This window comes from Chamaea fasciata, unplaced genomic scaffold, assembly GCF_029207755.1.
Source record: "Chamaea fasciata isolate MVZ Bird 193981 ecotype frontalis unplaced genomic scaffold, bChaFas1.0.hap1 SCAF_13, whole genome shotgun sequence".
Classification (NCBI taxonomy): domain Eukaryota; kingdom Metazoa; phylum Chordata; class Aves; order Passeriformes; family Sylviidae; genus Chamaea; species Chamaea fasciata.
In genome coordinates, this window is record NW_027094098.1 from 11797949 (window position 1) to 11812348 (window position 14400).

At 63.6% G+C, this 14400-nt stretch overlaps 1 protein-coding gene across 1 annotated transcript; it reads left to right on the forward strand.

Annotated features, from left to right (window-relative positions):
• Positions 1-727: 727 nt before the first annotated feature.
• LOC136296539 (laminin subunit beta-2-like) lies at positions 728-14295 on the forward strand. Its single transcript, XM_066195681.1, has 35 exons — positions 728-737; positions 2254-2440; positions 2941-3116; positions 3221-3344; positions 3454-3527; positions 3629-3817; positions 3896-3959; positions 4025-4230; positions 4310-4430; positions 4630-4818; positions 4945-5124; positions 5508-5620; positions 5739-5818; positions 6058-6214; positions 6410-6562; positions 6662-6820; positions 6897-7018; positions 7144-7264; positions 7773-7959; positions 8164-8307; positions 8707-8938; positions 9265-9428; positions 9515-9739; positions 10159-10373; positions 10459-10555; positions 11006-11384; positions 11466-11650; positions 11722-11951; positions 12037-12240; positions 12591-12735; positions 12821-13028; positions 13117-13258; positions 13464-13640; positions 13731-13887; positions 14033-14295. The coding sequence occupies exons 2-35, from the start codon at positions 2293-2295 to the stop codon at positions 14164-14166; spliced, it is 5601 nt and encodes a 1866-aa protein (XP_066051778.1). The 5' UTR covers positions 728-737; positions 2254-2292; the 3' UTR covers positions 14167-14295.
• Positions 14296-14400: the final 105 nt, after the last annotated feature.

A 14400-nucleotide genomic window follows, 5' to 3' on the forward strand; every position in this document is an offset into this window, starting at 1 on the left:
TTGGCGGCAGGCGGCCGGAGCGTGGCCTTGGCGTGGAGAGCACACAGCTCCTCTTCCTTCCTTCAGCCTTGGCTAATAAAAGGCATTATCCCTGCGTGACAGCGAGGTCTCTGTGGAACCCGACCCTGGTGCACAGCCGTGCTCCCTGCAGGGCTCCAGGGCTGCCGGCTCAGCACCCAGCCCGGCCAGTCTAGAGGATCCCAGGCAGCACCGACCAGCACTGGGTGAGTGGGGCATGGCAGTGCCCACAGTGCCAGCACTGGACGAGAGCAGGATCCATCTGGCGTGGGTACTGGGGTCGTGCTGTGCAGGGCTCCCGGTACCGCTGCTAGCGATGGGCCCTGAAGAGGCACAGACGGGCCCGTGCAGTGCAGGGCGAGTCCCAGCCAGGCTGCCTGTCTCAGCGGCCACACGTGCTGCGCAATCGGGCACAGCAGACCTGTGGGAATGCTGTGCCTTCTCCCGGCCAGCCTAGGCACAGGACACTGCTGTGTCACACGTGGGCCACTGCCAGCGTGTACCTTCCTCTGCCTCACCTTGGCTAAACCTCGGTGCGGGCGGGTCCCTCCCCTCGCCTGGCACGGCTGCCGGAGGAGGAGACAGGCACCGGCCGCCCTCCTCCAGGAACAGCAGCTGAGCCCAGCCCGAGTCTAGCCCGACCCCAGCGGGCCTCCGACTCCGCAGCCCACCCGGGCCACCAGCCACCTGCCCAGCACCCGAGGCTCCCACGGGCACAGGTAGGAGCCGATGTGCCACAGGGGGGACCCTGGGCACGACACAGCTCTGGGGCACGGCACAGCCCTTGGCACACGGCACAGCCCCATGGCACAGGCTGGGTGCTGACAACTGGCATGAGGCAGCACACGAGGAAGGGGCTGCGGGGTCCCTTGGCAGTGACAGGCTGGATACCCCCACCCCTGCCATGCGCTTCCTGCGGCTGACGTGTGCCGGACTTTGCCCAGGGAGCTGTGGCAGTGGGGAGGAACAGGTACCTTGGGAGGGACGTTCCCATCCGGCAGCATCTCGTGGCCGTGCCCGGGTGAGCTCCTGGTGGAGCAGATGCCCTGTACGGCTCCACCCTGCAGCGTAGCCGTGCAGGTGCCTTCGCCATGATACAACCCCAGGTGGGGCAAAGAATGGTGCAGTGACCCCTGTGTAGGTGCACCGGCCGGTTCCTGGAGCATCAGGCACCCTTCCCGCCATGCCGCCCCCCACGCCTCACTGCCAGCAGCAGCAGGCACGTTCCTGCCGCGCCGTGCCGGGAGCCCAGGGAACGCGGTGCTTTTGGCTCGCCAGCCCACGAGGCGCCCTTTTGTTTGCCGGCGGGGCCCACCGTGCCGCCTGGGGGCCGGGGCGTGCCCGGGCTGCCGACGCCTGGCCGGCCTGGCCTCCGCGGGCGGGCGGGCGGCGGGGGCCTCCAGGCAGAAGGAATCGGCAGTGACATTCCCGTAGCCTGGAGACCGCCGTCCCTTTCAGCGGGCAGCCCATTTGAATAAGAATCGTACACGGGGAAGGGGGGCCACCAGCCGCCATCCCATCGCTGCCCTTGCCCCAGCTCATTTCTGCGCTCCCAGCCCAGGGGCAGCAGGTCCCACGCCGCCCTCGCCCCTGGTCTTGGTCCCGCCGGACGCCGCAGGACGCCAGGTACAGGGGGTTCGCGGGGCGCGGGGACCCTCGTGCCAGCACGTGGCTCTGCACCACCTTGCCTATCCCCCTGGCATGGCTTCGAGCGGGGCGGGTGCCAGGACAGAGTCGCGGCTCCCCCCGCCGCCCCGAGCCCCCCTACCCTGGGCTGGCTCCATGCGGGGGACAGGAGAGATGTGTTTGGGCAGAGCCGGGACCAGGCTTTGATCCAGCACTTGCGAGGCTGGGAGCGGGAAGTACCGGGAGAGAAGGAAACACAAAAGGCAGCTCCAACCTAAATTTAACAGCGGGACCCCGGCCAGAGTCAGGGACGCCCTTGCCCAGTCGGCTCCGGCATTCCTGGCTCCCCTCCCAGGCTGGCCCTGGCCCGGTGTTGGTACCCCCTAGGGACACTAGTGACTCTCAAAAGCATAGGTCCACTCTGAGCCAGCCAGGATGGGGCATGGCACAGTTCGTGCCAGCTCTGGTGAGGCATAGCATGGCTGTGTGCCTGAGTGTGTGTGTGACAGTCCCCCAGAGCTGCTTAGGTGGGCACTGCATGTCATCCCGGAGGACTTTCAGACCCAACTGCCCCAACTGACCCTGATTCCTTGTGTTGTCCCTGGAAAGCACCATCATGCCAGTGCAGGGGGCTGCATCCTGGACTGCATGGTTGTGCTAGAGCCAGGAGAGGACAGGGACCAGCCGCCCTGCACCCCATGCCATACTCTGCACCCTACCGCAGTGCCATCTCCGTGTTCCACCAGGCAGATCCCGTGGTTGCCCATGGACCTCTTGGCGCTTGCTCTCCTCCTGGGTAAGCGTTGGCCTCGGGGGCACCCTGCATACCCACAGCGCTGGGAGCTGTGGTGGTTCAGGGACCTCAGTCTGGGTGGAGGGTGCTGGGCAGCAGAGGTGGTGGCAAAGGCGATGCTCCCTGCCTGGCAGCGGCCATGGCCTGACTGCCACAAAACCCAGCAGGGAATCCAGGCTGCACTAAGCCCTGTCGGGATTAGCAAGCGCCTGACCTGGCTCCCGACTCCCCGCGGCACTTCTCAGCACCCTGGGGCTGCCCGGGCCCCCAGGAGCACGGGCAGCCCAGCCCCCCACTCACCCCGCTCCCTGCCCCTGGTCACGAGGCCGTGGCGCTGCTGCCAGCACCTTTCCGGATCATGGAGCTTCGTGCTGCATCACTGGGTCGGGATGCAGGGATGGGACAGGATGGGACGGCTGGGGGTGGGGTGGGTGCATGGGGGAGCGGGGGGTGCCCAGGCACCCCAGTGCAGCCCCCAGCCCATGCCCTCATGCTCTCTCCAGTGGGGGGACTGGTGGCAGGGGGTTGGCAGGAGCCTGACTTGAGCCATGGCTGCGCCCGCGGCAGCTGCTACCCAGCCACTGGGAACCTGCTGGTGGGGCGAGCCACCCGCCTGAGTGCCACCTCCACCTGTGGGCTGGACAGGCCCCAGGAGTACTGCATCGTCAGTCACCTCCAGGTGAGCCCACCCAGCCCCAGAACGGCTCTGGCATAGACCCACAGAGCCAGGCACCAGTGCAGCCTCCAGTCACCTATCCCTGATGGTGCCACTCCATGGCACAGGACTCGGAGAAATGTTTCACCTGTGACTCACGTGACCCATCCCTGCCTGAGAGCCACCGCATTGAGAATGTCATCTATCTGAGCAGCCCTCATGACCAACGGACCTGGTGGCAGTCGGAGAATGGTGAGGTCAGGGTGGCAGTGGGGTTGCCCCATGTGCATGTACTGTGGGACTGCGTGGCCATGGGGGTCTTCCCCAGCCTCAGCCATCTCTGTCTCTCTCTGTCTGCCAGGTGTGGAGCATGTCAGCATCCGCCTGGATCTGGAGAGCGAGTTCCACTTCACCCACCTCATCATGAAGTTTAAAGTGGGTCCTGGCACATGGATGCCTGGGATGGAATGGAATGGGACAGGATGGATCTGGAGGGGCTGTGGGTCTGGGCCCCATCCCATCTGGGTGTCCTGCAGACCTTCCGCCCTGCGGCCATGCTGGTGGAGCGCTCAGTGGACTTTGGGCGCACCTGGAAAGTGTACCGCTACTTCGCCTACAACTGCTCCAAGCTCTTCCCTGGAATCCCCAGCCACCCCTTGGGGCTCGTGGATGAGGTGCTATGTGACCAACGCTACTCTGAGATCGAGCCCTCCAGCAATGGGGAGGTGTGTGGGGATAGGGTGGTGCAGAGCAGGGACAGGGGTCTGGGTGGAATGGGATCACCCATTCCTTCCTTCTCACAGGTTATCTTCAAGGTGCTGGACCCCTCCATCCCCGTAGCAGATCCCTACAGGCCAGACATACAGGGTATGTGGCCGGGGATGCGGGGCTGGCTGGCGTCAGGGCAGGTCCTAACAGTGGCACACCCCCAGACCTGCTTCGTGTCACCAACCTGCGGGTGAACCTCACCAAGCTGCACACACTGGGGGACAACCTGCTGGACTCACGGCAGGAGGTGCTGCACAAGTACTACTACGCTGTGGATGAACTGGTGCTGCGGGGGAGCTGCTTCTGCCATGGCCACGCAGCCCACTGTGCCCCAGCACCGGGAGCCCCAACACCCTCTGTCCCCGGCATGGTGAGGCACACGCCCCCAGCAGCACGGCACAGTGCCCAGTGGGACCTGGCAAGCACACTGAGCTGGGTGCTCCCCCCAGATCCACGGGCGCTGTGTCTGTGAGCACCACACGCAGGGGCTGAACTGTGAGCGCTGCGAGGACTTCTACCAAGATCTGCCCTGGCGCCCGGCTGAGGGCTCCAGCACCAACGCCTGTCGCCGTGAGTGCCAGGGCTGTCAGGCTGTGCTGTGCCAGGGGTTTTGGGGTGCTGCAGCCTGTACTTTGGGGGGGTCTGGGGTTGTGGTGCTGCATATCAGAGCAAGGAGAGCCCAGTCAGGGGAGGTTTGGCACTGGGGGTGCTGCCTGCCATGTGTGGGCTGTGGTGCCGCATGCCATGCTGTGTGGTGCTGTCCTTGCAGGCTGTGACTGCAACGAGCACTCACGGCGGTGCCACTTTGACATGGCCGTGTTCCTGGCCACGGGGAACACCAGTGGGGCTGTGTGTGATGGCTGCCAGCACAACACCATGGGCCGTCACTGCCACCTCTGCAAGCCCTTCTACTATCGACACCCTCGCTCTGACATCCGGTCCCCCACTGCCTGTGCCCGTGAGTGTCCTGGGATCCCAGTCCCATGACTTGTCCCAGCCCAATGGCTCCCTGGTGCCACCTGCCCCAGCCTCAGAGCTCCTGATGGCAGCAGCCAGAACTCCTCATGATCCTTTCTCTTGGCAGCGTGCGATTGTGACCCGGCAGGCTCTCTGGATGGAGGTGCCTGCGACGGGCACACAGACATGGCGCTGGGCATGATTGCGGGGCAGTGCCGCTGCAAGGAGAACGTGGCCGGTCCCCGCTGTGACCGTTGCCGGCATGGTGCCTATGGCCTCAGCCACGGCGACCCACAGGGCTGCCAGCGTGAGCTGGGAGCCAGGGATGGCATGGGAGAAGGGATGGGGATGGGGATGGGGGAGTGATGGAGGGGTAGGGATGAAGGGATGAAGTTGGAGGGATGGGGGATGAAGGGATGTTGATGGAGGAATGGGGGTGGGATGGATGAGGATGGAGGGATGGAGGTAGAGGTATGGGGATGGAGGGATGAGGATGGAAAGGTCTGGGATAGAGGGATGGAGATGGAAGGATGAAAGATGGAGGCATGTGGCAAAGTTGTATGAGAATGGATGTAGGGATGGGGATGGAAGGGATGATGATGGCTGGATATGGGGTAAGGAAGGAAGGTCATGAAGCATGTGGGCTGTGGTCCTACTGGCACCCCCTCACATGTGCATGTGTGGGGGCAGCATGCAGGTGTGACCCACGGGGTACGGTGGCAGGCAGCTCCCCATGTGACCCCATCAGTGGGGACTGCTACTGCAAACGCTTCGTGGCCGGGCGCTCCTGCAGCCAGTGTGTGGTGAGTGCCCCAGCCTGCCCCACACCATGCCTGTGGGCCTGACTGTCCTCAACCCCATGGCAGCCCCCAGGACTGGGTTGGCGCCACACCTGCCCTACATGTCCCCTCCTCACTGCAGCCCGAGTTCTGGGGTCTGAGCTACGACTTGGGGGGCTGCCGGCCCTGCGCCTGTGACTTCGGGGGAGCCTACAACAACCGGTGGGGCCCAGCACAGCACCTGGAGGGGCAGGGGTGGGGGCGAGAGTGGGGACAGGGCTGGGAGTCACACATGGGGGGAGGGAGGGATGGGGACAAGGCTGCGGAGAAATGGGGTCTGGGATGGAGGGAGAAAGAGAGGGATCTCTATCCCCAGAGATGGAGGGATAGGAACAGAAATGGAAGTAGGGATGGATGAAGACACAGAAGGACAGATGAAGGGACAGGATGGTCACCCCCAGGTGCTCCATGGAGGATGGGGCATGTCCCTGCCGTCCCCACATCATGGGGCGGCAGTGTGACCAGGTACAACCCGGCTTCTTCTGTGCCCCCCTCGACTACTACACCTATGAGGCCGAGCAGGCCACTGGCCATGGCCACAGCCACCCTCAGCTTCCGGTGAGTCTTCTGGGGGGTTCCTGTGCTTGTGCATGGCTGTCAGTGTGCACCATGCTCCATGCATAGCTGCTGCTGTGCTCTATGCATGGCTGTCACCCTGTCCTGCATGTGGCTGTTACCATGTCCTGTGCATGGCTGTCCTTGTGCACGGCTGTCCCTGCGCATGGCCACCATGCCATGACCCCATCCCTGCAGGGTGCCGTTCGGGCGGAGGTGTCCCAGGACTGCCTGGAGTATGACACCAGGGAGCCGGTGGGGCGGAAGGGACGCTCACGACATCAGCGCAGCTCCCCCCGTGCTCCCCAGCCCCCTGCCCCCTTGCGCCGCAGCCGCCAGCAGCCCCCCAAGGTGAGCCCTGGGGTGGTAGGAGAGGGCACGGTGAGGCACTGCAGGGCAGAGGTGGCCCGGGGTAGAGCCGGGGCCAAACTGTGCTGGTGTCCTGCCCAGCCGGATGTGGAGGAGGTGGTGCGGGACAGTGCCGGGCGCATGGTGACGTGGACGGGCCTGGGGTTCGCCCGGGTGCGGGACGGGGCTGGCCTGACCTTTCGTGTGGACAACGTGCCCTACCCCATGGACTACGAGCTGCTGCTGCGCTATGAACCAGAGGTGAGCACAGCCACAACCATGGCCATGATGTGTATGGCACATCACAGCCCTGACACTGCCTTACCTGTCACCACAGTCAGCTGAGGACTGGGAGGCCATGGTCAGTGTCAGCTCCCAGGTGCTGCCCACCAGCTCTCGCTGTGGGAACCTGCTACCGTCCGAGCAGATGTACCGTGAGATTCTGCCCCACAGCCAGAGGTGCAATGGGATGGGCTGGCATGGGCTGGGGATGGAAACATGGGAGGTAGTTGGGTCCTGCTGCTATCCTTTTGCTGTCTCCATGGCTGTGCTGTGCCCATGCCCCAACACCTGACTCTGTACAGGTACGTGCTGCTGTCCCGGCCCTTCTGCTTCGAGCCTAGCACCCCTTATGAGGTGACCATGCGGCTTCAGCGGGCTGGTGTCACCCAGCGCCACCCTGGAGCCTTCATCCTCATTGACTCGGTGAGGGGGGTCCCACTGCACCTTGTGCCTGAGGCTTGGCAGGGGTGGTATCATGGGCAGGGATGGAGAACCACAGGCTGGAGTTGGAAGTGACCCCCCTCTGGGGATGTGCATGGGGTCGGGATGGGGATAAGATGGGATGAGATAGGATGGGAGGGAGATGGGGATGAGATGATGATGGGGACGAGAATGGGATGGGGGATGGGAATGGGGAAGGAGAAGTAGATGTTGATGGGGAAGGGGATATCAATAAGACTGAGGACTTAGAGCTGGGGTTGGCATAGGGATGTCAGCATGGAAGGCGATGAGGCTTCTGGGGGTGGCGATTTATATGAGAATATTGATGGAGTTGGGGATGTCAGTGGAGCTGGGGCTGTTGATGGAGCTGGGGTAGTTGGCCCCAGCAGCACTGGGACTGTCCTGGAGCACATGCATCCAGCCTAGTGGTAGGTCCCACAATGGAGGCTGGCTATGCCCCCCAGCCCCATCTGCTCTTCCCTCCCCACAGCTGGTGCTCCTGCCGCGGGTGTCAGAGTTGCCTGGGTTCCATGGGGCAGAGGCAGCAGCGCGCCAGGAGGAGCTGGAGCGGTACCAGTGCCTGGAGGTGTTTCGCATGCCACCCCCCCATCCCCTGGCCCAGGCCTGTGCCCGCCTGGTCTGCAGCGTCTCAGCCCTGATGCACGGCGGGGCACTGCGTGAGTGGGCAGCCTGCAGGGATGGGACCGACAAGTGGGCAGGGGTGGAGCCCTGCCTGGGGCAGTGGGTCAGGTTTTGCCCATGCCCATGGCATGGTGGGCAGGAAAGCAGTGGCAGGGCGTGGGAGGTGGGGGCAGGCATGGGCAGGTGTGGGCAGGTGCAGATAAGGCAGCCCTGGCCCCATGCTGGTCCTGCTCCCGCAGCCTGCCAGTGCGACCCACAGGGCTCCCGCAGCAGCGAGTGCCAGGTACAGGGCGGGCAGTGTGAGTGCAAGCCCCACGTCATCGGCCGACGCTGCGACCACTGTGCCCCAGGCAGCTACGGCTTTGGGCCCCTGGGATGCAGCCGTGAGTAGTGAGATCTTCATCTGCCAGGAATCGCTGTCTCTCTTGTCTGTCTGTCCAGCCATCAGCACCCTCTTCACTGCTCTGTTCACTTGTCTGTCCATCTGTCTGTGCATGTGTTCATCTCAGCCCTGCTGTCCTGCAGCTTGTGGATTCCGTCACAGTTATCCATCCATCCATCCATCCATCCCTCCACATGTGACCCCTGTGAACATTGTGCTGTCCTGCACTCACTCATCTCTCTGTCCACCCATGTTCTTGTGGAGCTGTGTGTCCACGTGAGCCCACAGTCAGCCTGTGGAGTGAGCACGATCTGGGCGCTGGTCCCCTACCTGTCTGTCTGTCTGTCCGTCCCTGTGTCCCTGCATCCATATGCCTGACCTGAGTTGGGCCTCCCTGCAGCCTGCACCTGCTCCCCAGAGGGCTCAGTGTCCCAGCTGTGTGACAAGGTGAGCGGGCAGTGCCGGTGCCAGCCCGGCACCGTGGGCCGGCAGTGTGACCAGTGCCAGCCCGGCCACTGGGGCTTCCCTACCTGCCGGCCCTGCCAGTGCAATGGGCACGCTGAGGAGTGTGACCCGCGGACGGGCACCTGTCTGCGCTGCCGTGACCACACCAGCGGACGGCATTGCGAGAGGTGAGCAAGAGGAGGGGATGGCGTGGTGTGGAGTGGAGTAGGGTGGGATAGATACAATGGGGTAGGACGGGATGAGATATGATGGTATATGTTGGAATGGTGGGATGGGTTGAGGTGGCATGGATGTGATGGGATGGAGCAGAGTACGATGGGACGGCATGGTGTGGGATAGGATAGATATAATTGGATGGGATGGGATGGGATGGATACAGTTGGTTAGGATAGGGTGAGATATGATGATATGTGATATGATGGAATGAGATGGGATGGTGGGATGGTGTATCATGGATGGGAGGGACCCATTGGGTCCCCCCTTGTCCTTTCAGGTGCCAGGATGGTTACTATGGGAACCCTGTGCTGGGCTCGGGGCAGCAGTGCCGGCCCTGCCCCTGCCCTGGCTACCCTGGCACACGGCATTACCACGGGAGCACCTGCCATGCCGACGATGAGACACACCACATCATCTGCATCTGTGCCCCTGGATACGCGGGTGAGGGGCAGAGCAGGCACAGTGCAGCAGGCACCCCCTGCACTAGGACTGCGGGACCCCAGCACCTATAGCCCCCCTCTCTGCAGGGCCGCGCTGTGACCGCTGCTCCCCTGGTTACTTTGGGGCTCCGGAGATGGAGGGGGGGGAGTGCCGGCCCTGCCAGTGCAACAACAACATCGACGCCAGCGACCCAGAGGGCTGCGACTCCCGCACGGGACAGTGCCTGCACTGCCTGTACCACACCGCTGGGCCACGCTGTGCCCAGTGTCAGCCTGGCTACTACGGCAATGCCCTGCAGCGCAGCTGCCGGCGTGAGCGGGGCGGGGGGCTCTGCCGGGCTGGGCCTGCACGGGGGTTTGGGATGGGGAGGCTGAAGTGATGCAGGAGCTCAAGGCAAGGATGAGGGCGTGGGGCTGTGGTTGGGTGTGGGGTGATTGGTGTTGGGTCAGGGAGAATTTTGGGATGTTGTGGGACTAGGGTTCAGGGCCAGGAGAGATTTGGGGCTGTTAGAAGGGGCGTGGGGCTGTGCCTGTGTTGGGGCTGGGCAGGGAACAGAGATGGGGATTGGTGGGGGTGTTGGGATCAGGGGTATTGGGGCTGTTCAGGGATTGGAGGCCAGGCAGACTGGGGGGCACTGGGGCCAGGCAGATTTGGAGTGCTGGGGCCAGCAGCACACTGCCTGGGCAGCAGGTATAGGCTGAGCCCCATATGGCCACCCACCCTCCTGCAGGCTGTGGCTGTGACCCACGGGGTACACTGGCCTCCCACTGCACCGATGGCATCTGCGATTGTGACCGTGGCACAGGAGCCTGTGCCTGCCGGCCCAATGTCATGGGCAAGAGCTGTGATCGCTGTGCACCCCATTTCTGGAGCCTGGGGGGGCCAAGGGGCTGTGAGCCTTGCGGCTGCCACCCCACACACGCCCTGCACCCTGCCTGTGACACAGTGAGTCCCCTGGCACCCTGCTACAGCGCCACTGCCCTCCTGGGGCACAGTGAGCTGCACAGTGAGCATGGCACTGTCACTGCAGGTGACAGGGCAGTGCCAGTGCCAGCCTGGCTTCGGGGGTCGTGTCTGTTCCCAGTGCCAGGAGCACCACTGGGGAGACCCCGAGCAGGAGTGCCGAGGTGGGAGCACATCCCAGGGACTGGGGGAGCATGGGCTCTGGGGACAGGGGATGTGAGGGGACCCTGGGTGCATGATGAGACTCTAGGAAAGGGGGGCCCTGGGGACCTGGTGGGAGACTTTGAACATTGGACACAGGAGACAGTGGGACACTGGGGACACAAGAGACTCAGGAGGTCTTGGGAACATGGTGGGACACTGTGGGCATGGCAGACCTTGGGGAAACAGTGGGATGCTGGGGGCATGGGGGAACATTGAAGACATGGTGTATCTCTGGGGACATGCAGGACTCAGGGGATCCAGAGTACTTGTTGGAACTGTGGGGACAATGGAAGATGCTGGGGATAGATTGGATTCTGGAGACGCATGGGAATATGGTGGGATGCTGGGACACAATGGGGGGCATGGGGCTCCATGGGGAGGCTGGGACACACCACCAACTGTCTCTGCAGCATGTGAGTGTGAGCCGCTGGGTGCTGAGAGCCCACAGTGCGAGCAGGACAACGGGCAGTGCCGGTGCCGCCTGGGATTCGGGGGGCTGCGCTGTGACCGCTGCCAGCGGGGCTACCAGGAGCCCTTCCCCCACTGCTCGCCCTGCCACCCTTGCTTTGGGCGCTGGGACCTGGCCGTGGGCAGCCTGCGGGAAGGGCTGCAGCGCCTTGGGGCACAGGTGCAGGCACTGAGGGAGGGGGGTTCTGCACTCCCACTCAGTCCCCGTCGCCTGCGGGAGCTGGAGAAGGCTCTGGGGCGTGTGGAACGGCTGCTGGGAGAGAGGGACAGCCCTGGTGGTCCCCTCCTCGATGGACTGCCCAGGCAACTGGGTGACACCAGGCAAGTGTGCATGTAGGGCTGGGGTGGAGGGACCCCCTCTTGTCCCCCCTGAAAATTTGAAGCCCCCCTCCCTACCCAAAGGATGGAGCTGGACAACTTCTGGAAGCACCTCCAAGAGTTGGAGCAACACCTAGACCAGCTGGCACGGGCGGATATGCAGCACCATGACCGGCTAGCTGAGCTGAGCCATGAGCTGGGAGGTCTCAACCGAACCACCTCCCACCTTCAAATGCTCATTGGAACTGTAGCCGCAGCCGGATTCAGCGGTAAGAGCAACCAGCGAGGTTTGGGTTTGATGGCAGCCATCCTGGCCAAACCCTGACACCTGCACCCGCAGAGTCTTACCGCAGCATCGTGGCATCAGTGGAGGCCTCGCGGCAGGCAGAGGTGGTGGCCAATGGCACAGCTGGCCAGCTGAGTAGGGCGCAGATGACACAGAAGGCAGCTGAGCGAGCACTGCGGCAGCGGGGCGATACTTTCCGCCGTGGCACAGCCGCAGCCCGGAAATCCTTGCGGGAGGCACAAAAACGGGTGATGGGACTCAACATTGCCAGGATCAATGAGAAGGTGAGAGCAGGACTGGCAGAAGTGGCATGGGCATCACCCCCCATGTAGTGCTGAGCTGCCATTTCCACCATTGGCATCATCACAGATTTGTGGGGCACCTGGAGACCGGAGCTGCAAGCATGCATCTTGTGGAGGAGCCTTGTGCCGAGACAGTGAGGGGACAAGGCATTGTGGTGGCACTGGGTGTGCAGGGGCACTGCCTATCTCAGCTCGAGCCCTGAGTAGTGCCCATAATGCCTCACAGCAGCTGGAGGTGGCATTAGAGCAGCTGGGTGTTGTGGCACAGAAGGTAAGGGTGGTTGCTCCATGACACTTTCTGGAGTCCCCTTGTGTCACCTTTGCATGTCCTGTTTGTGTTCTTTCCATGCCACTTTGCATGACCCCCTTCTATGTCCTGTTTTTTCCCATTCCATGCCCCCAGGTATTCAGCTCTGTATGTGTCTCATATGCCCTTCAGAGATGCCCTTTGTGCCACCTTTGTGCGTGCCCCCTTGGGCCACTGCTATACCCTCTGTCCCCTTGCACCCCCCTTCCATGCTTCTTTGCAGGCTTACATCTTGTCCCCTCGTACCCCCTGCTCACCCCCAATGCCCCTCCCGGGGCTGCCCTGTGCCCCCTGCTCAGCCAGGTGCCCCTCAGATGCAGGAGGTGCAGGAGCTGGCACGGGGGGCACGCAGCTGGGCAGAGGAGGCGCTGGAGCGCTCTCAGGCTGCCCGCAGCCGTGCAGAGAAGGCGACGGCCCAGCTGCGGGACTTCATCCGCCGGATCAAGGCCTTCCTGGCAGGTAGTGCCAGCACTGCGTGGGCACATGGGCATGACAGGACTCAGCAAGCCCACCGTGAGCCCACCCTGCTCCCCTGTCCCCACAGAGGAGGGAGCTGACCCAGGCAGCATCGAGCTGGTGGCCCGGCAGGTGCTGAACATCTCCCTGCCCAGCAGCCCTGAACAGATCCAGGAGCTGCAGAGGGAGATGCAGGAGAGCATCTGCCAGATACAGGGGGTGGATGCAATTCTCAACAGCACAGCAGAGGGGCTGGCTGTGGCACGGGACCTGCTGGCACAGGGACAAGAGGCCAGGCAAGTGGTGGGGACATGCTGGGGCAGGCAGGGGATAGGGTCAGTCCTCCTGCACTGGCAGGGGCTGGAGTTGCCTGTGTTGCTGCAGGGAGCGAGCAGAAGGCATAAGGGATGAGCTGGCGGGGACACAGCAGGCACTGGAGGTGGCACGGACACAGGCGATGACAGCAGGGAGTGCTCTGCAGAGCGCCAGGGATGCCATCCAGGTGGCCGAGAAGAGAGCCAGGGAGGTGAGGGGCATGGGCTGGGGGAGTGGAGCTGGAGAAATGGGATCAGTGCTGTGGAGAGCGAGACTGATGCCTTGGGCACACTATGGGTAGGGAGGCTGGCGCTGGGGAAATATGACTGGCATTGGGCAGGTGCCAGGGCAGTGGGGCTGGCACCACTGGCATGGTGGTTGCTGTGCCTGCTGCAGCTTGTGTCCATACCTGCCAGGCGGAGCGCAGGCTGCAGGTGCTGGACAGGAAGGAGTCGCAGGCGCAGCGGCGGCTGCGGGAGCTGGCACAGCGCATCACTGCCCTGCAGGAGCGTGACCAGGATGCTCGCCACATGGCCCAGCAAGCCAAGGACAGGGCACAGCATGCCACCGCCACCTCCGGGATGCTTAGCCAGGTTAGCTCCATCCCTGCCTGGTTATGCATGGCACGAAGCAGGCACTGGGTGCTGCGGGTGCTCAGCCTCACCATGCCCTTCTGCCACCAGGACCTGGCACAGGTAACACAGCGTTACGTGGTGCTGAAGAATCGGATGGGCACGCTGGACAGGGTGTCTGGTGGGGCCCTGCAGCGTTTGTCGCAGCTGATGGCAGAGGCCCGAGACCTCCTGGATAAGGCCAGCAACAGCAAGAGGAAACTGGAAGGTGAGGGGGAGCACATGGTGGGGTACTTTCTGCCACCTCCCCACACATCTCTCTGTCCCCTCTATGCCCATCCCCACTGGGTATCCCGACAGTGATACAGGACATGGTGGGAGGCTGCACTGTGACCATGTTGCCCGTCCCACAGACCTGGAGCAGCGCTTTGGGGCCAATGAACGGACGATGGCGGCAAAGGTGACACGACTGCAAGCTTTGGAGCAGCAGGTCACCGGGCTGTTGCAGGAGATCCGGGAGAGGGCCAACGCTTACGCCACCTGCTAGGGACTACTGGCGGGACCGGGGACCAGTCCTGCCCTGCCGCCCCGCAGGTCCCCGAGCCCGGGAGTCCCGTCCACTCTGCAGGTGCCTTTAGTGTGGACGCGCCTGCAAATAAAGCCCTAAACTGTTGTGTGCCTGTGTCCGATGCCTTCTGCCTGGCCTGCTCCTGCCTCCTCCCGCCTCTCTCGGCCGGCCCGCTCCCCCGCTCCAGCCGGGATCCGCCCCGCGCTTTCCGCG